Raw genomic sequence first — 24,996 nt, forward strand, 5'->3', positions numbered from 1 at the left:
ATTACTAAATGCATGGTAATCACAGATTCACTGGCAACATTTAAAATATATTTATTAGACAAATGTAGTGAAAAAAAGATGGAAATGAAACTACCAGTTTGCATCTACGCCCCTGTATCCAAACAAAACGTTCTCAAAGTGGAAGGGACACACACCCCTTATTTTAGAAGCCTTCCCAGGATAGAAAACACTTGTGTCCCACCACTTCCGCCCCACAGCCCCTCCCCGGAAAAAATACTCTGTACAGGGTAGCTTCATTTTACCTCACTTTTAATTTACAGTCCCTTTAATATATGAGAATCATTTATATTCCAGCAGCTTACAGTGCTTTACACTTCCCCTGGTGGAATAATCATTAACCTTGATTGGAATAAAAAGCTTACAAAGATTTTGCTTTTTCATTTCTGTTTATGGGTCATTGCTATTCACAGATTCATCATTAGTTCACATTAATTTCTGCATCGAATTATGTACTTTTATCTGTTTTACTGCAATAAGTTTCAACTCGCCAACATAAGCTTGGATATAATTATAGCAAACCTTGAATAGCAAATATAGAGCTCTACCCCCCCCCCCCCTCATGCTATGAGCAGTCAGACAACACACACTGCTTTGAAATTGATGAAGAAAAAGAGACACATATTTTTTAAATGTTTAATAGATTACACTGGCAAGGAAAGAGAGGATGAAAGCTGTCCTAAAAAAAAAAAAATTATTTTTTATTTTTTTATTTTAATAAATTGTTGGTTGAGCATGCATCATTACTCAGTGGTAATTGTAAGCACACCTATGAATTGGTTATACAACATCCATGATAAAAGAGGACGGTATGACAATCTAATTGCTCTGTTAGCATAAGAAGTTGCAATATTAAATTTCAAAACCACAGGGAGTTTCTTGGTTCTTTGAGTCTGTGTAAGAGGACAGTGTGACTGATCTAACTGGCAGCTGTTGGCTTAGTGTCATAGTATTCTAACGAAATGATTGCAAACTTACTACTACCATAGAAAACTGAGCAGCTTTAGAATTGAGTCATATTTTACAAGTTTTGTGGTACAGCGAAGCCGGGTCAATACGAAGGGTATCGGGCAGGTCTGAGGAAAAATTTCTAGTTTTGCTTGTCTGATGTCCGCCCAGGGGGGAGGTGGGTCTATAAGTGAACGTTTGTTTGGGTAAATGCTAAGATGCACAACTGATGCCACAGTTTCTGTAATTTAAATTACATCTGTGTAGTTTTACATTTTTTAGTACAATCTTGATTTCATCTTTGGAATTAGGGTAGAGGGCATTTCTTTTGGTAGGAGGTGAGGGAGAAAGCTGCATACAACCTTGTTTTTCCACATTAATATACAGCCCCGGTGCCAGGGTACCATGAACCCTTCCATATATAGGCTTACCTTTCATCAGACAGTTGCTTTGCCTTAGCTACTATCTTCAACTGGTCGAGAATGTCGTCCATCTCCTTATTGATGCAGGTGACTATCTCCTGTTACAGAACAAAAGGACTAGATATGAAACCAAATGAACAATTAATAGCCAGATTAATAGCCAGGTAGCTGATCATGGATAGCATGCCGGTCAAAATATGCTAGACATGCAGGCCAAAACTGGTCAACATATCAAACTCCTTAGACTTTTGTTTCTACATGCCGGCAGTTACAATGTATCTCACTGGGGTATCTATAGCCATCAGGGAGCCTAGCACAAACTTAAGGTTGGACAGCTCAGTTCTAATTGCGCAGAGCTTGAAACCCGGCCCAAGGTCATTTGCTTGAGTTCCTTTCTGGCAAAAATAAATTTATTGCTCTTTTCAAGTTTGCTCATAATTTCCCAGCCAGCTTTCCATTGTTCTTTTAATTTTTAATTTTTTTAAGTTTTCTTTTTCTTATTGAGGATTAATAAAACGCAAACATATCCACCAATGATATTACTCAACGGCCCATCACAATCCCTCCACATGGCAGCAGCTAAACAATGCCCAACTGACAGTTTATCTCACAGGTCCCCATTTATACACCTTGCTGAAGAGAGGCAATGGAGATCAAGTGCCTTGCCCAAGGACACAACGCAATGATCTGGCAAGGACTCGAAGCTGCAAACCTCAGATAACAAGTCCTCTGCCTTAACCACATGACCACAATGTTCTCACAATACTGATCTACAAATCTACAAATGTTAATACTTCCGAGCTATATTTGTTACCTGATTTGAGTCCTTATATCATTATCTTCAAAGGCATTAAGAACTGCTAATTTTATTACTTGCAAAACAACTTAGCATGCTAACATTTGAGGCAGTGGATATATCCTACCCTGAAAATTTTCCATTCGATTTGTGTTTTTCTTTTATAACAAATAGAGGGGGTTATTTGCAAATATTTCTGTTATACTTAATCTACACAGAAAGGGAAAATAAAGACATAGATGTAGTTCCTGGAAACACAACGACATCACAGCTAACAAATCAGGCAAGAGACATTATCAATTAAACTGTGTGTTTACAATGCAACTTTGCTACAGCTTGCAGCATTACATTAAAACTGTAACAAAATGGTTCAGTTTGATCAGAGTCCAACTTTTACTCGCAATTTCAAAAACCACTTCACAGGTTCGCCAAATTATCTTTTCTCCTTGTGTTCAGATCACCTGTGCTGACATTTAAAACGATATATTTCACAAGCACATTCATGACATGGCAGCTATTTTCTGTACAGATTCTGTTATTAATTTATATTACGAGCCATGTTACGATGCACTCATGAAAAAATACCCCATCGTGAATAGATTCTGAAAAGAACAGACATTGAAGATTCTCTCAGAAGAATTCTGTTTACCTTCGATAAGCCATTCACCGGAAAAGAATCTTTCTCTTTTGAACCTTTCAGCATTTCCTGTACTTCACCTAGAATAGCTTCCTTCTTTTCTTGTAATTTATTTAAAATTTCCATGGTTGCATCTGGCAATGGTGAGTTAGCAGAAACATGAGTCTTGTAGTTGGCCTCATAGGGAAGAAGACCGTACACTGGTTGAAGTGTATTACCTGATGACTGAAGATCAAATCAAAACTACAGTATGACATGTCTCCCGAAATGAAATGAGGGCGGTATTGAAGAACTTAGCATGCATAGACTTCAGATTTGTGACCTGATAAGCTCACTTTGGCTTCGGATTTGAGTACAGCATTTCTGTATGCTGCCATGTTGGATGAATCAAACTGTAATTAGTAGTTACTGACTTTGCAATCCCGGTTATAGCCATTGCCGACTTTGCAATCTGCGGGGCCCCCTCCCCGCATTATTTAGCAAAGTTGGTAAGAGTGACTCCATAGTTTTCCCTATCGGGAACCAAAAAGGTTGCAAGAATCACTTTCTGAACTTGTAATTTTCGTTCTGATTTTGTATGATCAAAGCTTAAAGCCATATAAAATGTCAAGTGCTTCTATTACTTTTCTTGCTACAAGACCCAACACTCTATAGACAATAACTCTCTGAGAGTCCCATACAATCAATCTGTTACGTAAACACATATTCTCACTGCAGTTTGCATCATTCTGAAATTTATGTTAACATTAGTGCTCCGTACACAGAGCTCAAAGCAACACCTTCCCCAATTCTTACCACATGTCTGTTAACATTCTTTCAGTTCATCTGGCTGCAGCCAAGCTGGCAACACTGGCTGCAGCCAAGCTGGTAACGCTGCAAACTTAGAATTCTGAAATGAGCCTTTCCCAACAGTGAGGGGGAAATTGTTTGGTTATCTCCCCCCCAAAAAACTTGTTAACCACTTTTAATCGACCAGAGCATTGAAACAATCAAATTTTGTAGTTTCAGAATCTAAAATGTTTGCAATAAATTACCTTAAATTTTATGAAATCAAACGTGTCAGATAAATAAATGCAGATTGGTGGCAGTGGATCAAAAAAAAAATTCCATTGTTACTCACGTTACCATAGCTGCTTTCATTTGAACACCTATACAGTGTTTAGTTTATTTCTGTCATAATGCACAGCCTAACGTGGTCATAGTTTATGACTGAAAAGCATTTTGTAAGTTTATAGAATTGGTCTAAATAAAGACCAATGCAAAAAAAAAAAAACCTTCCAGGCAAGTTAATGCATCTAACAAACTGACTATAAATATTTCTACAGAGGGTCTTCATACGGGGTGTGCTTTTATATCCCTGGAAATGTTACTGAATGTTATGATGCATTTTTGAGTAACAGTTAGGCATCTGACATTACCTTAGAATGCAGGTTGTAGCAACTCGGAATATGAATATAGGTAATGTGACATTAATAAGTCACATTGTTTCAAAAATCTTACAATGTTAGCAACACTGACATAATATGATAATATTGGTTATTCGTGTTACATATGGTCCGGTTACTGGTGTTAGAGTTTTTTGAGGACTCAATAACCTACCATACAATGGACCTATGTCACATCCATGGTTCCAATTGTGTGGTACATACTAGTGCAGGAAAATAATGTTTCGAATATAAGAAACAAATGTTTCAGGGGGGAAAGAGGGAAAATTCATGTTTTCGGTTACTTGCATTACAATGGCGAAGTGGCTGTTGGTCAACATTGAATATCATAATAATGTGTACCAAAATTCCATTTTGTATTATTATACCAAATAGGTGAAGCAGATACCTGTATTAGAAAAGCCAAGAGGGCCTCTTTATGTCACATTTATTGTTTACATACTATAGAGAATTGAAATGCATGGATTTTTTTATAATTTTTACTGCATGTATTACAAATAGAACATTACGTTCTTTTGTGATATTTTGTACAATCTATGTCAATTTTATTTAATTTTTTTTTCATTTCTCAAGCTATTTTTAAAGATGTTGTTTATTCAAAAAATGTTAACATGAGAGAAAAGAGATTGCTTCGAAACTTTACGCTTTTGTCCAGTTTGTCGTGGAATAGCCCATACAATTTTGATATTTTATATTTTGATAAATCCTACCCAAGAGTAGATATAATGCAGATGAAATTGTTCTATGCACTCAGCACGTTGTGTAATAATCTCTATGCACTTATATCCAATGATATTATGAAACTTGTGTAAAATGTTGAATCAAATGTCAGGGATATTTATATATTTTCTAGCCTTTACTTTTGAAGGCCATTTCCTCCTAGAGCTGTGAAAACAAAGCTTGATGAGAAATTTTGAAACACTTAAATTTATTGCTAAGCTGTAAATGAGACTTCAATGGCTGGTATGAATTAATATGAAATTGCACAATGACAGTCTAAGTCTAAACTTGAAGCACAAATGCACTTTTCATTCAAGTTTCATGTAGGTACAGGAAATAAATATACACAATATCACATCACAACATGTTATGCAAGCTGGTCAATTTGCTATACAATTGCACGGATCTGAATAACAATATAGTAACCATACTTATTTGATAAGAGAACCAAATATGCTACAAAAAATCTGAGTACTAAATTTACTCCCTGAGGTATCTAGTGTCATTGTTTCATATATATTCTAGTGTACTTAAGTAATTTTATGGTTGAGCTGGGCTGTTAGTCACTTCTTTGAATGGTATAGAATCGGAAGTGAGAGGCAGTGGGCGATGCCCATGAAGTGGGGGCGCAGTGCTAAAATATTCAAATCCTGTACTAACAGGCATAGGCGTAGGTAGCGGCGGCTGGGGGGCTGCAGCTCCCCACCCAAATATTGTTGTGAAAATTGGGGCGATATGCTGAGAATTTTTCGGGCGCCTACTAAAAGAAAAATAAATTGCAATGTGTTTTTCAATGGTTAAACTCATATTATTATTATCACTATTATTGTAACAACAGCTATCCCAAAAGTTATAACCAATATGGAAGGGTAGTAACACGGCATATGATTGTATGTAATTGGTGATGTAATAACTGATGCATGCCTATATGATCAGCACATTCAGATGTTGAAAAAGCGTGCGAAAAATTATGGTTATATTTTTCGGGCAAGTCCTTACAGCCCCCCACCCCCCCCCCCCCCCACAAATCAAATTGGGCTCCTATGCCTATGCTAACAGGGTACAGAGAGGATCAAGGAAGTTAATTGAGTCTCGTTTAAATACTCACCACAGCCTTCAGCTCGGAGAAGAGGCTGATGCTGGCAGCAGGGTTCCTGGGTTGTTTGTAGGGTGTGCTACATGTTAATGGAGGATGCATCATGGCGGGACACTCTACCTCCTCCTCCATATCCGCCTCCGTCTCTAGATAGGTCAGATTATCCGGGAGCACCTGACATGCTGCTGTCAGCTCCTGCTTCATCTCACAGACTTTCTCTTCCAGATGATTCTTCTCTGTTTGTAATGCCTAATATCGATGAAATTTTGACAGATATGAACGTTTTTTTTAAATTTATTTCATAATTCTTTTCCTTGGTGTATTCAACATGTGAAGCCCACTGTAGGCTAAAATGAAAATATATAAATATATATGTATATATATATATACAAGTCTTTTACAATTTCTCCAAGTTATCCTACCTGGAATTACTCAAAGCAACTTTGCAGTTGATTTCATGAAGACACAATGCTGTCATTATATAGGATTTGGCAACTTGGATAGTGTGCCCTCACTACAACGATAACTACCTTCTTTTGGAAGAATCCCTTCTAAATCATCATACATAGTACCAAACCAAAATTAGAGCAGTGTACATCAATAAGAAAAATTTTGCCGAACATTGAGGAAAAGTCCTAAAAGGACCTACACAATTGACTTTTCTTAGATTTTAGCTATACAGTCATTGTCTTATATATACTAGGATGTTGGAGAGGTTGATGTTGGAGAGGATGAATTGGAGAGGATGAAATAAAATACTAAAATTTTTTTTTTTAATTTTATAAAGTCCTGAGTAAAATAGAAAAGTTCCCTTAGTGAGAGCTGGAAGATAGGTTGTGGAGTACTGTCCATATTAACTTTGATGTCCTCTAGCTTTAGGTGACATTCTTTTTTTTTAAAGAAGAATCTGGGACAAAGTGTTGAAGGTGGAACATGTGCGACCAGGGGAAGGGATCTAAGGGGAGGGGTTATCTCCCTCACCTTTGAGCAAAAAGTGCTAGTCTGGTAGAGCACAGACATGACAAAATGAAGAGTAGGTGAGCACAGGAGTAACACAACTTCAATGTCATAAGAACACTGACATGGTTGTACATTACTCTGTGTAGGATAGGCTTACCCTACATTATAGGCTAGTAGTTATTTTTTGATCTCTGTGATCATCTGTGTGAGGTATTTGTGTATGTCTATGGTTTTTCAATGATGTGTAAATTATAGTATAATGCAGGAATGTAGATTTTGCAACATTTCTAAATCTGTTGTGAATAAAATGTGGTATTTTAAAATTTCAGGGACTTGTTGTTAAATCTAGGACATTTTCGATGACACTTGTTAATCGGGGACGAAACATTAGAATCAGGGCAACTGTCCCCGAAATTCAGGGACATCTGGTCACCTTATATTTAGTCATTGCAACAAACCGTGTTAACTTTTTACCAATATTTAAGGAGCAAGTTTTAAATTAGAATTTGATTCAGACCAAGACCAGACTTACATTTATATACCAAACCTTCAAAATAAATCTGTAACACAAAACTAAAATGGGAAAACATAAGACTTATTTGATGGCCTCAAAGTAGTGTTGTATGTCACCCAAGAATGCCCTTTTATTCAAGTGAAGTTGAAAGAACATGCTTTGGTTAAGTAATTAAAATTAACAAGACAATGCATTAATTAACACTAACATTTAGGCCTGCACCAAGGAGCTGACATCATCAATTTAGCCTTAAGGAGCACTCAAGGGGTGTAGCATATTTAAAGGTGAATAACTTGAAAAGTGGAACAGCTATAGAGAGCAATTAACCAATTGTAAAATTCTTTCTTTTCCTTGGACTGTGACATATCAAGACTAAATTCTGACATTAGTTTATCCTTAAAGGTCTACTGTATAGACCCCAATTATAGCACACTATCATGGAGAAGTTTCTTGAGATTACGTAATCTACCTGCCTTGGTCGTGAAATGACCTCTTTTCACCAATTTGTCAGCAACCCTGCCACATTTTTGTTCTTGTATGAGGGTCTTTGTGTGAATGCTGTATGATTAACTAAACTGTAGACATGAACATGTTTCCACACAGTGTTTACACAAAGAGCCTATTAAATGGTGTTAAGAGGCTATGCAGGCTAATTGTAGAGCTTGAGGTCGATATATGACCGTGACAGGTCAATTACATAATCATAAAACTTTCCTAGCTATAGCATGATTATTGGAGCCCCCCAATACGAAAAACATGTGTAGACACTTTGGATGGTAGAATGAGAAGGAGGTCACTGACCGGATCTGACCGATCACTGAGGGTGCAGTGTTAAAAGATCACCAGGGCATACTAGACACGGTAGAATGCGGTGCTAAGGTTGTGAGGAGACAGGTAAGCGGGGAGCGAAGTAAATTTGGAGGATCAAAATTACAATCAGGAAGTTTACTTTGCAAAATGTTGGCCATTTTTTGTTTTTATGATCTTTCCAACCAACCATTACCGCAGGAAATAGACTTTGCTCAACTAATATACTGCTGATTTAATTAAAATATATGTAACACTAGACCTTATTTCAACAAATACAGTAATGTGTTCAACAGTGACATACATACATTCAGCTATACTTGTCATAATAAGAATAAATAATGCAGCATCTGGATTCAAATGTGTTTCAGCATAAAACCTAAAGGTATTCATTTCAATAGTTAATTGATAATGTTGCAAAGAACAGATCATAAAAATCAATGAAGTGAAAGGGAAAAAATTTAATTGGTACTGTGTTTATTTAACAAGTCAATAGTTCATAGTATTACTGTGTTAGTATCGATTTGTTAGGGACAAAAACATGTACAGAAGGGTGCAATTACGTTGTTGAGAAATTGGCATGGAAATAAAAAAACATCAAAATTCAACTTCTCCATCCGCAGTTGAAGAGAGAGAGGAAATTTAATCCTTGGATTGTGGATGAGGCATGACAGAAATCAATTCATTACAGCTCTAAACTGAAGACAAGCTAATATATGAATCAGGAAGAACTATCTAGTATAGCATATAGAAGTGCTGTGCAAACACATTCAAATCGCGATACAAATCATGCAATATCGTATACTGCTTTCTGTAGACAAAACCACATTCAGTATCTTGAAGCTAAAATTGTTCAAAAGATATGATAATTTGTATGTAAAATGTTAAATTTAGGCTAACCTATACCCCGCAATTAAGTAATTGTTCAGACCCTAAATTAAGAATTCAAACTTACCACCTGATCAATCACAGTGATTTTGTATAGATTATTCATTATTGCTAAACAAACTCAATCCAAGCTTGAGCTTTTAAAGCTGTACAGTGTTGGTATCCTGCATGTGACCTAATCAGACATCTGTGCAGTTAGTTACAACAATTTGGTAGCTCAATGCTTATTGCTGATTTAACATAGTTATTTACCAGTTTGATTCTAATCTGAAAATAATTATTGTGGCAATACAATTGCAGCTAGTGTGACTCACAATGTAAAGTACAATAGCACCCCATCGCCCAACCCAATCATGCATGACTTTTACCAATATGGTTAAAAAATTTACAGTTGCAATCAAAATGTGTTCTATCAAACAGAAATTTAAATACTTTTGATGTTTACAATTTAATATTATATTCATACATGATGCAAATTAATAATTTTATTATTTCTTTGAGGTCTATTTTTTTTTTAACTTTGATGGTACTATAGTTAGTCAGCCACTTGATTCATGTGCAGCAAACATGCTTTCCTGATATGCAGTATAACCACCGCACATGACAGCAATTATTACAAAGGAAAAGATAAAAGAACATTCCACACCGTCGTCTTCCCCTTTAAATTACCCTTTATGCTAAGTGTGGGTTACAAATATATTTCATGCACTTAACATCGGTGATCGACAAAATCAGCACCTTTTTACCAGAAAAACATTGACATTATAAAAGTGAAAAGTACATATTAAGTTCATTATATATTATTCTATTAACCATCATACTTATTCATATATAATTGCAAAAATTACACACAAAAAACACTGCCATCTTTCCCTTTTTAAATTAAGTGGATTCACAAATAAAGCTTCTTGCTAAATTAATATCGGTGATAAGCTATACATTAAGCACCAGAGAAAGCAAGATACTACAGTATAAAGTGCATTTAACTTATTATTAAGTCAATGTCTTCAGGGCAATATGCCTTATATAGAGAGAGTTCTCTCTAAACATTTACGCATGTTAAATTTCACTTCCTTTGAGAGACTATATCTAGGCACACTCGAATCATTTCCTTCTCAATGTACAATGTGCTCATGCATGAGTTTCTGCAACAATACATTTTTTTTTTCTTTTAAATAAAATTTCACATTTTGTTCTATTGAATAGTAGACCTGCCATTATAATTAAATAAAGAAGTTGCAGTTTTCAGCTATGGTGATTTACTTTTCAGTATGTAATTAAAGTAGTGATTAACAAGGTGCCATGCATGTATAGGCATATTCAAGTTTCAAATAGTACATTTACAACATGTTATAAAGGTTACAGTGTGAGATTAGTTGTTGATAGGGGCTGAAGCTTCTTGTTGTGGTAAGGGAGTCCGGTATTTTGAGCAAATTCTAAGAACTGCTAAAGTCTGGAAACCTTAGTGATCTTGATGGAATCTCAAACTTTCCTTTATATCAGATCAGCTGGAAAAGTATCCACAACCCCAACCATGATCATCTAAATAATTTATATTGCAGAGAAGTGCGTGATGCACAGTTCCCCTCCCCTCCCCCCACTCTTCCAACTGCTATTAGGCCTATCCTTTGGCATGTACCCACACAGGGGGGTTGGAAGCTTCCAAAAAATGTGGGGGACACAACATCAGAGGGGCACTTTCTCATTCCACAACCACCACTTGTTATGCTATAAGCCGATACACACCGGTCATATCAGGTTAAATATATGTGATGTGTATGCTATCAATACTAATATGGTGCGCGTGAATAATTTAAATAAAATGTTAAAGTTAACAAAGGCTTAAAAGATATCCAAAAGACAGTTCTTCATCAAAGGGGCACATTTTATTTGCCAGTAGGGCATATGCCCCAGTGCCCCCGGCTCCTAGCCCCCTGTACCCACACCAAACCTGTACGGCATTATAATTATCACAGGTTGTAGGGAAAGACAGTCTAAAAGCTTGACTATAATTAGAAGAGAGGATTTCCTTTTTTTGTGGGCTTCAAAGTATGAACCTTTTTTCTTGTCTACCCTAATTATTGATGAGAGAATTATGCCGGTATTCTGTTAAAGAGTTCAAAAGAACCACTAAACTATGGTACATCTGACATTTGTGGTTTACTTCATATATTCCTGCTTACTGTATAAACAAACTCTATCCCATCAATCATCGAATATTAATTAATAAACTTACCTTTCTAGCCAAAATTTCCTGTTCATCTTCTTTTAATAGTTCTTCCAACGTCGGTAAAGTGAGAAAATTTCCTCCATCAAAAAAGGCATAAAATGTATTTTTCTCCATTCCTTCCTACACTCATTGATAAAATGAATGCGTTACATGTGTGAGTATCAGCACTCACAGTTTGACAGTCTTTACTTCAAATGAAACACAAAGGTTTGCCTGCAAGTTCCATTATCAGCTGACAGATGGCTATATATGCCTTTAATCTATCACACAAATGGTGTCACATGTGCGGCCGCAACGCCCATTAATGTTAAACTTCCGAGTTCTTCATGCTGAGAAAAGTTACACCGCAAAAGTTTTATAAATTATTCCACAGAATACCATCGTTAACCTATTGTAGCTGAAATAAATCAAGTTGAAATTTAAGGGATCCTTCAATTTCGCGTGCATGTATAAAACTGTATGTAAGTATATATGTGCATTAGACGATTACAAACTGCACTATATATACTCGGTACAATTTTAGCTCCAACACTGACGTTACTGCGCGAATTAAATCATAAATTTGACTGTTCTTCTAGCCCTACTACTTCCTCAATGAATTAATTTGTCACATTACTGCAAACTGTTTCACAAATTATGAAATGTTTAACCTTGTCAATCTGAGCATTCTATTTGGACTTCATGTACAGCCTAGTTTAGCACAATGTGTATAGACTCTACAGTGTACTGTACAGCTAACAAATGGTTTGGCTGTTATTACTTTTTGCCATTGGAAACATTTATCTTCATTTGTAGTAAACTGCTAAGTATTCAATATATTGTTCTCCGGCAGGCGGAGGTAAGGAAGGGGAGGGTGGAGGATAAGAGGGAGGAAGGGAGGGAAGAGGGAATGAGAAAGGAAGGGAAGGGAGGAAGTAGGAGAAAAGAAGAGAGAGAGGATAGAAGAGATAGGGGTAAGAGGAGGTGAGAAGAGGAGAGAGCACAGAAGAGGAAAGAGGATAGAAGAGGAGAGAGGACAGGAGAGAGGACAAAAGTAGAGAGAGGAGGAATCAAGAGGGAAGAAGAGGAAAGAGAACAGAAGAGAGAGGACAGAAGAGAGAGAAGAGAAGAGAAGAGAGAGGAGAGGAGAGAAGTGGAGAGTGGAGGACAGAAGAGGAAAGAAGAGGAAAGAAGAGGAAAGAGAACAGAAGATAAAAGAAAACAGAAGAGGACAGAAGAGTAGAGAGAAGAGAAGAGGAGAGAGGACAGAAGAGGAAAAAAGAGGAAATAGAACAGAAGACAAAAGAAAACAGGAGAGGACAGAAGAGGAAAGAGGAGGAGGAAAGAAGAGGAAAGAAGAGGAAAGAGAACAGAAGACGAAGAAACAGAAGAGAGGGGACAGAAGAGTAGAGAGGACAGAAGAGGAGAGAGGAGGAATGAGGATGGAAGATTCCTGGAAGGAGAAGGGAAAATGAGAGGGGATGGGATGTTGAGTGAAATTGTTTAACATAACTGTTAGGTTAGCCAAATCATGGTCCCTTTTACATCACCATGTTACCAGAATGCAGTATTGTACTTGTTATGATCAAAATACTTCAAAGCAGCGACAAACTCTCAACAGTTATCCTTTAAAACCCACTTCCCCTAAAAGCTTTTAAGATAGTCAAGCAGAGGAGAGCTACCATATAGAATTTCAGTGTTCTTTCCTGTTCAATTTAAGCCTAAGCAATGATTCAATTTAACTGACCATGTTCTTAGGCAAGACAGATTAAATGTGTCACATCCATTGCTTTCAAAGGATCAGCAGAGGATAAAGATGTAAGCTTTGAATCAATCAGTGGTATTATTATTACCTCAGAGTGATATCAGAATCAGGCATGACCAAGCTCTGATGGAAATTTACAAGGATTTCTACACATTTCTGTAAATTGATTCCACTGAGATAGTCCATACACTGTCACAAATTTATCTGGACAAATTATGTTAAGTTCTGTAAACACACATGTGAACAATAAATAAAGCCTTGTTCACATTCAACATTCATCATTCTAACATTCTGAGGTCTTTCAGCAACCCAGCTCTTGATGTTCACATTTTGAGATAGAGGCTTAAACCTGCCCTCAAATTAAATTTCATTGATCCTCAGTTTTACATCTAATGGCTAAATTACTTGTAAAGTGATCTTCGTAATAAATGTTAAGTGTCCACAACGCTGCAGTTCTTGCTGAAGAACTCAATGACCCACTTTTTTGACGATGATGTCACACTTAAAAAGGATAATAACCAGAAATTTAATTTTTGGGCTTAAGTGCCATGTTGATGGATCTAATTAACTAGAAAAATTGACATGTTATAACAAATTGACACGGTAAATTTCCATATTCTTTCTTTTATTCAGGGTTGCATTGTTAAATGAAATTTAACTTCTTCAGTGCACGTATGATGCATTTTTTTTTCTCTAATAAAAAAGCTTTTAACGGTTGAAATGATAAGCTAATAAAAGCAATTTGAAACAATATCGAATCTTTCAGGCTCGATTAAAAAGGAATTGACTCAATATGTAGATTGTTTATACTGAGTAGAACTTATACCATAATTAAAAGCTTTTTGACTGAACTAGTTTCCTGTTGATTAAATCTGTCCTATTGTCTGTCCATGAGTATTACGTCATCAATCTCTCAAACAAAGCAAAACAAATATGGTACGTACTCCAGAGAGTTAATTTCAATGTGTTTTTGCAATATGACAGCCGGTGTATGTAGTTGCCATGTCTTTCACAGATTTCTACTTTATATACTGTCATATATATATATATATATATATATATATATATATATATATATATATATATATACAGTATATGAGGAATATTTCTTCTATAGCCTATACAGGGAAGTATCGGATGAAACAAGATCAGACCTCTCAGTGGCTCTTCAACGCAATCAAGTTTTTTTTTAAAGGTTGTTAATGAGAGAAATAAATGTTTTAATGGCTTCAAACATGAAAATAAAGGTTTTTAAAGGTCCAAAATTAAGTTAATTTGTAACATACTCACCATCTATGCCCATTTTTACATCATCTGTGGCCCTTATTTAAAATACCTGACTTTACATTAACTGTTGTTTGTGAGTCTGTTTTGTATCACTGCATGAATCATCCCTGGCTGTCAACAAAAACTTATGGCCAATGGTTAGCATGACTGAATACAATATTTCTACTCTAAACTAAAATCTTCAAAATATTTTTTTTAACTTAAAATAAAAATAAAGGTTTTTAAAGAGTATTTTTGACAAATATAGAGCCATGCATGTTTGAAATAAGTTTTTTTTTTAAAGGTTTTCAAGGTTTTGCTGGGAGGTCTGCAATATCGGAAAAGAGCATTGCTCTGCTGCACTGTCAGTATTATTGAAGGAAAGCATTTGCAACAAGTATAGTACTGCATAAATGTGATATCCTAGTATGCCACATATACCATCTAGTAGCTCGCATGTCCCCTTTAAATAAAATATATAAAAAATGTTGGTATTCTCAATTTGTTTCATCAAACAGTGCTGATACACATGAATAGCAATTATTTAATTGCCATGACTAAAACAATGACACACTATGACTAAATGACTCATATAATTTATATTGTTATTTCTTTCGTTCCACCCTCATTATGACTCAGTTCAAGTCGAAAAGTCAAATAAAACTCAACTCCACCCTGACTACGTCTGTGAAATATTTCAATTTTTATTCTGTTTTTTTTTTCTTTGAAACTTCTCTTTTTCTTTTTTCAATTTATTCCTTTCTCCAGTTGAGTCCTTTAAAACATCAAGTTTATAATATGCTATAGCTGACCCTTCAAATTATGCTATCATCTTATTTTTTGTTTGTCTTCTTTTTCTTTCAGACCTACCCTTTTTTTAAAACATTAATTCTCTACACTAAAGGCAGGTACTGTATAATACAATTTACATAATTAATCACGTTGCATACATATAAATATATGCGTTGCAGTAACATTAAATATATGACACCTGTGACAGCTTCTCAACAGAGAGTCTATTTTGATATTCTAATTATTGGAACTTAACATATCAATCATTTCTGAAATGATTAATGACTTCTTTTACTTGCAACTTGTCATTCAGGCAAAGTACAGTATATATACAGCAGCACCCTCCTGTCACCAGGGTATCTCGTAGCATCAACATTTATATTATTGCAATGGTGTCATAGTGTCGGCTGGGGCAGTGGGGGTGGGGGAGGACAAGCCTGGACAAGGTTAGCCCCCAATTTTTTTTTTTTTTAACAGACTTTTAAATATTAATACAACGGTTAGGGCAAAGGGGACGGGAAATATAAACAGAATGGAAGTCTTTACAAACTACAACGAGGGGAAGCTTAAATACTGGCAGCTGCTCCAGACTTGGCAATCCCAACCTCCCCTTCCCCCTCTCCCCTTCCCCCTGTCCCCTCCCCCTCCCCTGGAGGAGATATTGCACTGGTAGGCTTATTACACTGCCTTCTATATCATAAAAATTCAGAGGTTGTCTGCGCAAACCTTTCTAGCAAACCTTGTTGTATATATTTGTATAGCAAGCTGACCCATATATTCCATAGCATTGTGCTAGATGCTAAACAGAGTTCAATTTAAAGTATTCCTAAACTTCAGAAATCATTTACCAATGTCTTTCATAATGTTTGAAATTTAGATGACTTCTACACTGCGATCATCACTGTACAGTATAGTGTATGTTATTTTACAGGTGTAAGATTTCATCAATATAACCTCTCTCCGTCATGGTGAGTTGAAATTTGTAGCAAAATAGAGTAGGGTTGCATGGTCACCGGGGTATTATATCTACTAAAAGTTCAGCCTGCAAAAACCTCATGGTCTAAAAAAACCTGTTGTTAAAGTCCTGCAGGTGCTAATACTCACTTTTAATTGGTCAAATTTTGAATGGTCAAATTAACATGCAGCATTTTTTTTAATGAGGAGCAATGGTCTGAGAATGGTAGTAATATAAAGAGGAATCAATTGTAAAGTTATCCCTCCTCGGGCACTACAGTGCACGACATGTAAGAGTCCCCTGGGGGACATACAGCCACAAACCGGGATCTTGCAATTATATTTACAAGTTACCTCACAAGTCCCCATTCATACACCTGGGTGAAGAGAGGCAATGGAGATAAAGTGCCTTGCCTCGTACATGCAAACCTTATATCACAAGTCCACTGCCTTAACCACTTGACCACATTGTAATCATCTGGCCAGGACTTGAACCTGCAACCTTAGATCACAAGTCCACTGCCTAAACCACTTGACCACAATGTAATGATCTGACCAGGACTCAAACCTGCAAACCTTAGATCACAAGTCCACTGCCTTAACCACTTGATGACCACAACCCTCTCACATATGATAGCAGGTTATTGTAACCGTCTACAATCAGAAGTGATTCACCTTTTAAATAACACTCCAGTTGAAACTAGATGCATTTTAACATGGCTACACTGAGTCAAATATAAATCTACTTTTAGCAAACCTCTGTAACACACAGAAACACGTACATCTCACCAGTTCCATATGACACCTATATCACTTGTAAACAAAATAAACCCGAAATGTTTTATGGAATGATCCAGTTTGCACTGGTCTACTTCTCAAATAAAAGCAAGAACTTTGCATTATACATGTCTCTGTATATATCAAGAGATTCAATTGCAGAATAAATATATGACAAAATTCCCAAAATAGCAGATGATTAGCCTGTCAAAGGGAACCGTAATACATATCAATTTTAGCCTGTTGTACTGTGCAAGTCTATAATATATATCAGCTGTAAATATCTGAACTTCAAAATTAGTACAGGTTACCGCAGGCCTTAGGTCATAAAACCTGTAAGCCAACAGCAAGGACATAAAAATGCAATATTATTGAATGAGCAATGTGATAATCCATTGTTGATTTGGGGGTTTTTTTTCCCTGTTGGTTTAACCTTTTTTTCTATTCTTTTTTGGCTATTTTTTTTTATGTGTAACTGGATGTGGAATAAACATACAGTAACTGAATGTAAGCTGTAACCTCATGCTGTTTTTCAATCAATATTAAATATTTTACCCAGTATACTCTGTAAGATCTCTTTCAGTATGACTGTCATTCCAGGAAATGACAGACATGCTGTTCTTACCTTGTTTTTTGCATAATTATCAATAAAATCAACTGGGTTTTAACAAACTGTAAAGATATCCTAGAAGTGGTTGCTAGGAGTAAAAAATTGTTAAATATTTTAAAAACCCAGCATTTTGATGTAAATAAATCATCTTAGAGGAAATGATATATGTTTCTGTAAACAATCATGCAGAGTTGTTTACATTAATGCACACGATCACATAAAACCACAAAGAGGGATAATTTATACCGTATCACATCGCTGCAAGACAATGATATGCAGAAATTGGCAAATTGCTTTACAAGTGGAAAGATGTATATCAGTCATTTTACACATGAATTATTTGACTGTACTTTATCAGAGAGAGAATCAAACCTTCAAGACCCCCCCAAAAAAAATTGAACATTTCTCATGAAAATATTCATGAATATTCTCTGCACCAATACTGGTTTTTGACAAAGGGTTACTTCAAACAAAAGTGATAAAGTTCAACAAACATGTAGATTATAGTCTAACTAACCTATTTGACAGACAAAGAGAAATTAAGGTTAATTATTCTGTAACTGCCATATAAATTAATTTTGATGTCATAGCTCAGCTGTTTGGTCAACAATATTAAGATACTTTCTTAGTACTATTACACTCATATATATGTAAGATTGCTATTATTCAAAACTAGGGCACCTGCATAATATTTTTCACCGACTGGTTGACAATGAGCAAGTGAATTATAAAAAATTGGATTGGATTATCACATTAAATAGATCAGTTATGCTTTTGTTTTTGTTATTATTTAATCAAACTAAAGCAAAATGGGAAACTTAAAATAAAAGTACAATGCTGACTGGTCAAGGTTAATTAAATGGTACAGTATAGATATAGTACAGTTTCATGAGACTAAAGCATTAAACAACACTGATCAATAACAAAATCAAACTTCAAAAAACTCCTAGTACAAAAGTTTCTGCATTGTACTGAACAACTTGTTGATTAGGAGCAGTCAAATGGTAAATTTTAATCAACATAGATATTTCAGTTTAAGGGAAGACGGACAGGGAGGAGATGAGGGGTGGGGGTGGGGATGGAAATGAGGAATTTGATTAGAAGTGGATGTTTACCTTCTCTCAAGAGACACAAGTTACAAAATATCGGCTTTAATCATGCATTCCAACACTAGTACTTAAACAGTATGAAACAAAACACATTAGTAATGCGAAACCCTGCTGCTGGATAAATCTTTAAAGGCATTGAAGACTCGCCCCAAACCGCTAGCCGCGCTCTGAAAATGTTAACCCTCCGTTGCTTGCAAATGACGTTTTCTATGTATCGCTACAAAATGCAGACAGTAACGAAACGTGATACCTTGTTAGCTTTTATCTAGACCTGAGATGTCCATCGCTGCTATGTACACTGTGTTGTGGGTATTGACCGTAGCTGTATGTTTTGACTGTACACTAGTGTCTAATTACCGACGATAGCAATCTGTGTGTGTATATTCTGGGATTGATGGTGGTGTCTAACACTTCTGTTACACCTCATTCGAAACTAGGTCAGATTACTGGCATGAGACATTTCTTTGTGCACGAGTCGTCACACCCTTTAAGGATTTTTTATTTTTTATCTTTTTTTTCCCCCAACAATAAATTTTGGTTGTTCAAATATGTAGGAGTGATGTGCAGGTTCGGCAGAACACCAGCTTTGTTTCACTCTACCTAACCAGTATGAAACAATACAATTCATTGATTGCATGCACATCCCTGCACAGGGCCACAAATTTTCAAGGATCTTTTTCTATTATATTACTTACTTCTTTATTTTACAAACAGCAAATTTGGTTTTTGAAAATATGTAGGAGAGATGTATGTTTGGTGACTAGAACACCAGCATTGGGAGTGATACCAATCTATTATTATAGTTACATTGCACTCAGAATTTAATCTTAACAACTAGTCATATGTTAATAACCTCCAAAGCTACAGAACAGAAATTTGGTCTAGTCTCCTGACAACCGGACAACCATTAAAACCCTGCTGCACGAGTGTGGCGATCGCCACCGGACACTGTTAGATTAATCATAATACTGTATATGACTTTTGCATGAGAAGAGAAAGAAATATGCTATATTGCAACAGGAATAGCCAATGAACCTGGTTTCTAAACGTTGGGGTCTCTCTATATAATTAAGAAATGATTTGGGAATACCAGTCATACATACCTCATCAGAGAATTAACTTTTCTTTAATCCTTTAAACGTGTTCTTTGTTATCAACTATTTAATCACTTTGCTCGTTATTAAACTGTTTTATAATAATTTGCTTTTTGTTAATTGTTTGTAAACATTTATACTGAAGTTGTGGTACAGAACCTAGCTCATTAATGACCTGCTTTCTTTTGTTGTTAGAGCTCAGATTAATTAATCCATGCGCTTGGCAGAAAGGTACAAAGTTTAATTTCCAATCAAAACAATGATATTAACACTAAATCCATTGCATAGATCTAACCAATTCCACTATTCCAAATCATTTCTCACGAATATAAAAATTAAAAACCTGATAAAACCAAACAAACAAGTCAGCAAACCTTGTTTCCAAAGCAGTTTCCATTCCAATACAACTTTAAACACTGAATGATGAATGACAGTAGCAGTAACTGATATCTATAACCATAGCGATATTACAGCACGATGCTATGTTTTAAGTAGAACAGTTTGGTCATTAAAAACTCCACAGTGACACTCCTGCACAATTAAAGTTAAAACTGGAGGAAAATATCCATATTGCTGCACAAAAGTTGATTAAATTAACGATGAGTACTGTATACACTGTTACACAAACCGGATCGTAATCCTTACAAAATAAAATACTGGCATATCAACCGTGAAAGGAATATTATTCTGTGATAAAATGTTTGTACAGTGACTGAAGTAAATAGTTCCATGTGCACCTGTTCTCGTTGGTTGCACGGCAGAGCTCTGCTGCAGTATGTGTGTAAAGATATATATATATATGCACACAGATGATACAGAGGCAAGCAACAAGGTCAGCACATATATAGTAAACACCAGTAAATATATTATGAAATAAATGACAATGAAAAGGGCAATAATTTCACACCAGTGAAAAGAAATTATGTAGGGGAAGCTCACACATGAATGAATTTAGGGTTTTTATAGATATTTTTTGTTTTTTGGTAAATGACTTTGAAAGTACTGAGTAAATTGTAGGCTTTCCTGGCTTTTGAAAATAAAAAATTGGAAGGAAATCTCACTGCAGAATAATTCTTGGATGTTTCTGCCTTTGATTCATGCAAAAGAACTGGTTTGACGAAAATGGAAATTAGTAAAAAAAATTATGGCTAGAAAGGGATTTGAACCAGTGACCAACTTTGGGTTACATGCACAGGGCTCTTACCAACTGAGCTATCCAGCTTTTCCTTGGTGGTGATCCTTAGATATAGCAATTTCTGTGCTGGTGGGCACCAGTCAGAACCCACAGTACCTTGCATTATATAACGTGTGTAACCAGGAATGTCAGCTTTTTTTATGTAATTTATGATAATTTATGTAAGTTGGTCGAGCGCTGGGCTTGTGACCCAGAGGTCGCTGGTTCGATTTCCTGTTCTATCCATACATTTATTTGCTCTTTTCCATGATCTGATGCACAGATAAATCACATTTAGCATATCATTTCATTCTTAGAGGGAAGGTAATTTCCACGTACTTGCACATTACAGATTGTTCATCTGTATTAAACTGACACTCCAATTTGAAGGCACCATGTAACAAGCAACCAGTTGAATCAAGTTAATGCTCCCTTACGATAATAAAGGAGTTTAACTCCTGATTGACTTTGTGAGAGGTCCTGGGGTAGGAGGGGGGGGGGGAGATAGTAGTTGTTAGAGTAGCAGCTCCCTGATTGTATTATGAAAGAATAGACAACACTGGGTTTTTTCTTTTCTTGTTTTTTTTTTCGGGGGGGGGGGTGGTCGAGGGGTTGAGGATCTGTTGTCTATGTTGAGCCAGGGAAAACTCCTTAGTATTGTATTTGCTCCATTGCCATATCAGTAGCTACACTATATATGTCACACAACATACCATAAATTACAGATATCTCCCCAATTCAATGATACTAATGACAGGACCTATGATACTGTGATACAGTTATATCGATTATTCAAAATCAATGTAGTGGAATGAGAATGTTCATGTCCCTAAGACATCTGAAAAGCGAATCATTCCAATGAGATTTGTTCACAGTGCACAAGAGATTGGCATGCTTTATTGACATTTAGCTCACTACATGCTAGATAGAACATCATGAAAACCCCCAAAGAAAAAATAAATTAAACTGTTCTGCTTAACATTTGCAAACATTTAGCTAAGACTGCCGTAACCTTTACGTACCATACTACCAACTAACAATGTTAGCATTGAAGTGTCTTCTACAACTTTTGTCCTTTTGATCAATTCTCTATTATTTGGTATCATTTCTAATTTCATTATTCTTCCAAGCCCAGCAGGAAGGATGGAAGGATGAGAAGGTTCTTCTATGTATACAATAAACAAGAACTTTTTTATGTTTTTTTTCAAAGCTGGATGTATCAACTTCCAATTGTTGGAATGCTTCTAAACTCAAAATATGTTATTTGAATCAATAAGAAGTATTTTTTGCAGTCTTCTTTATTTTTCGTGTCGCTACTATGGAGCTGACCTAATGATACGTTTGTTAGACTAAGTAGTCCAGCCAATTCGATTGGTGAGCATCTCATATGTTTACAATTTAATTGTCTCAAAACCAAAATATTTAAATAAAATGTATCTTGCAGTGCTGAAAAATTGTTGTTGTGGTGAAGTTTGATGCCTAAACTAACCCATTTAAGGAATACTAGAAGGATATATATGGTTGTACTCACAATCAAAGACCTGTGTAACTTTTGTACACCGAGGTCCAAAATTTCAAACATCATTTTCGTTTTTTTAACAATTTCACATGTGAAAATGTCTAATATTCTTACAATTCAACTTTTTGGATCTTAAACAACTCAATCAATGCCAATAATTGAAAGTAACACCTTTGATTATTAATTTGGCAATATAAAGAGAAACACAAGATTTCATAGGTATGTAAATGACAAAGTGTTCGGTCAAAATTTAATGCATAAATTCATCTTTTATTAAGGTACGCTAGTAGCAAATATACAACAAAATACAACTGTTCAAAATGCAGTCTTGCTCCTTTAAACCCTTTTAACAGATTTGTCATAATATGCTAAAACTTGCCTAACTGATTACTTGTACGTATAAGTGCTAAATGCACGATAAAGCATTCTCCAGCATTGGAAAAGGTACACCATCAATGATTAAACTTTGATGAATCTTCTAAATATTTAATAGCGCTGACAAAAAATGTTCCGAAGCAAAGACGTCGCCTAAGCTTTTATCAGTCACGTATATACAGTGCCACATGCTAAGTGATTAAGTTTCCATCTTCGTCAAAGTTTGTTTGCGTATGCTGCTAAGGCTGCAATTCGTGTTGTCTTAGGCAAGAAACCGAAGGTAAAGCCCAGGATTATTTGAGGAAAAAATTAAGAGACTGAAAGATTACATTAGATGATCAAAATTACACCACAATTACACACGGAAAATTAAAATTTAGGCGCAAGATTTCAAAGGTATATATATATATATATATATTTATATATATATATATATATCCAAATGAAAAATTAAATTAGTCACTAAATGTGTGTTGCACCAAATTAGATGTATTGGACTAAAAGGTTTTTGTAATATGAAAACACATCAGCAGATCTACTAATTACATTGCCCTGGGGTATTTACTTACATGTATGAAGCTGCAGCTAGCTTTGTATTTTTTTTAAATTCTCTGTGGGTTTAACAATCACTGTCCTCGAGAAAGTTAGGGGTGCATTATTTGTAGGTGTGCTAAACCCTGCTCACCTCGAGATGGTTTGGGGGATTGACATTTGGTGTGTGATTTCAATTGCCCTCCTGTTGTAGAGTATACACAGTGGCCGAGCGTCCATACAGTCGGGGGGGGGGGCGAATGCTCCCCCTGGCGGACTCAAATGGACTGCTGGCGCCCTTTTCAGCTTTTTACCACTTTTTACTTTTTGGGGATTATTGACTTTTTTATTGCGCTCTCATCTACCTATTGACATTTGTCACATTTTGTTGGTGTATAATTTTCTGACAAGATGTGGTATTGTTGGCATTTACAGGTCCAAAATACCTAATAGGCACAACAGGCATTGTGTCAGGGCTACGAAAACATGAGCACTCACAACGATACTACAGGGATTGTGATGAAGGGCATGTACTTTCAACACCCATATAAACTTCCGAGTTATCACAAATGGCGATGATACCTATTTATTCTTCGTTTATCTGCAAATTAGCAAGGCCCGGAAAGGGTCATTTCCGGCGATCTAGGGAGTATCTTTACTCAAAAAATTTCTGTACTCTCCGCGCAAACCTGTGGTGGCGCTCTGCTTAGATAGTGTCGAAAGCGCCCCTACAGACCATTCTCGCCCCCCTTGACCAATACTCCTAGCTCCGCCACTGAGTATACATGTACATATTGTACGATGTTCCAAGACCTATAGTTACAGGCCCTCTGAGGGTAGGTTAATCACACATGTGAGACCAATTCAAGCAAGGGTGAGTTGATAAACCGAAAGCAAAAACCAAAACAAAATGGCATGAGTTGGTTGGAATGGCCCAAAGGTAAATAACCCAACACAAAATTGCAGCTTGAAGTTTCTCATTGGCAAATAACAGAGCCACCAAATTAATCTCACGAGGAAGGCGATCATCTAAATCTGAGAGTACACCAAGCGTGCATGTTGTCGTTGCAATGTCGAAATGCAAGTTTATCTGGGAGGAAGTAAGTTCATTTCATTTCCTTTTTCATCCCTTTGTATTCGGTAGGAAGTATAAATATTATTTTCTCCTTCTCTCTCTCTCTGTTTTTGTTAGTGACAACATTATGCGACTTTAAAACTATACTGAAAGGTTTTGAAAGAGCCTATCTTACCGCTTTTGAAGTCAGTAATTCTTTGACCTGTTCCTGTATGTCCTCAAACTGCATGGATTTCTGCAGAGAGAGAGAGTAAAAAAATATCATAAATATGAAGTAACTTTACCTTAAAATAATTATATTGAAATAGGGCTGGTGAATTTTGCTGATGCTATACTTTCAGTATAAGATCAATTACTGTTTTCCTTTTACAGCTATGAAGTTACATCTACTGTATAGACAACATGTTTTCCACACTACATCATTAAGGGTATCTGTTTGGAAGTGCAAAATGAGCTTCATCATATTTATGCATACAGTTTGTAACTTCTGTAATT

General features: G+C 35.9%; 1 protein-coding gene across 11 annotated transcripts in view; it reads right to left on the bottom strand.

The window, feature by feature from the left end:
- Window positions 1-24,996, bottom strand: part of LOC139968840 (uncharacterized) — a 105,010-nt gene that overhangs the window by 61,308 nt on the left and 18,706 nt on the right. For all 11 annotated transcript variants that reach the window (XM_071973363.1, XM_071973423.1, XM_071973385.1 and 8 more), the window contains 4 exons: window positions 24,677-24,736; window positions 6,095-6,331; window positions 2,834-3,046; window positions 1,398-1,486 (listed from right to left, as the gene is read on the bottom strand). In XM_071973363.1, the coding sequence (XP_071829464.1) occupies window positions 1,398-1,486; window positions 2,834-3,046; window positions 6,095-6,331; window positions 24,677-24,736 (599 nt within the window). The remainder of the gene's footprint in view (window positions 1-1,397; window positions 1,487-2,833; window positions 3,047-6,094; window positions 6,332-24,676; window positions 24,737-24,996) is intronic.

The sequence above is a fragment of the Apostichopus japonicus genome, chromosome 1, assembly GCF_037975245.1.
Source record: "Apostichopus japonicus isolate 1M-3 chromosome 1, ASM3797524v1, whole genome shotgun sequence".
Classification (NCBI taxonomy): Eukaryota; Metazoa; Echinodermata; class Holothuroidea; order Aspidochirotida; family Stichopodidae; genus Apostichopus; species Apostichopus japonicus.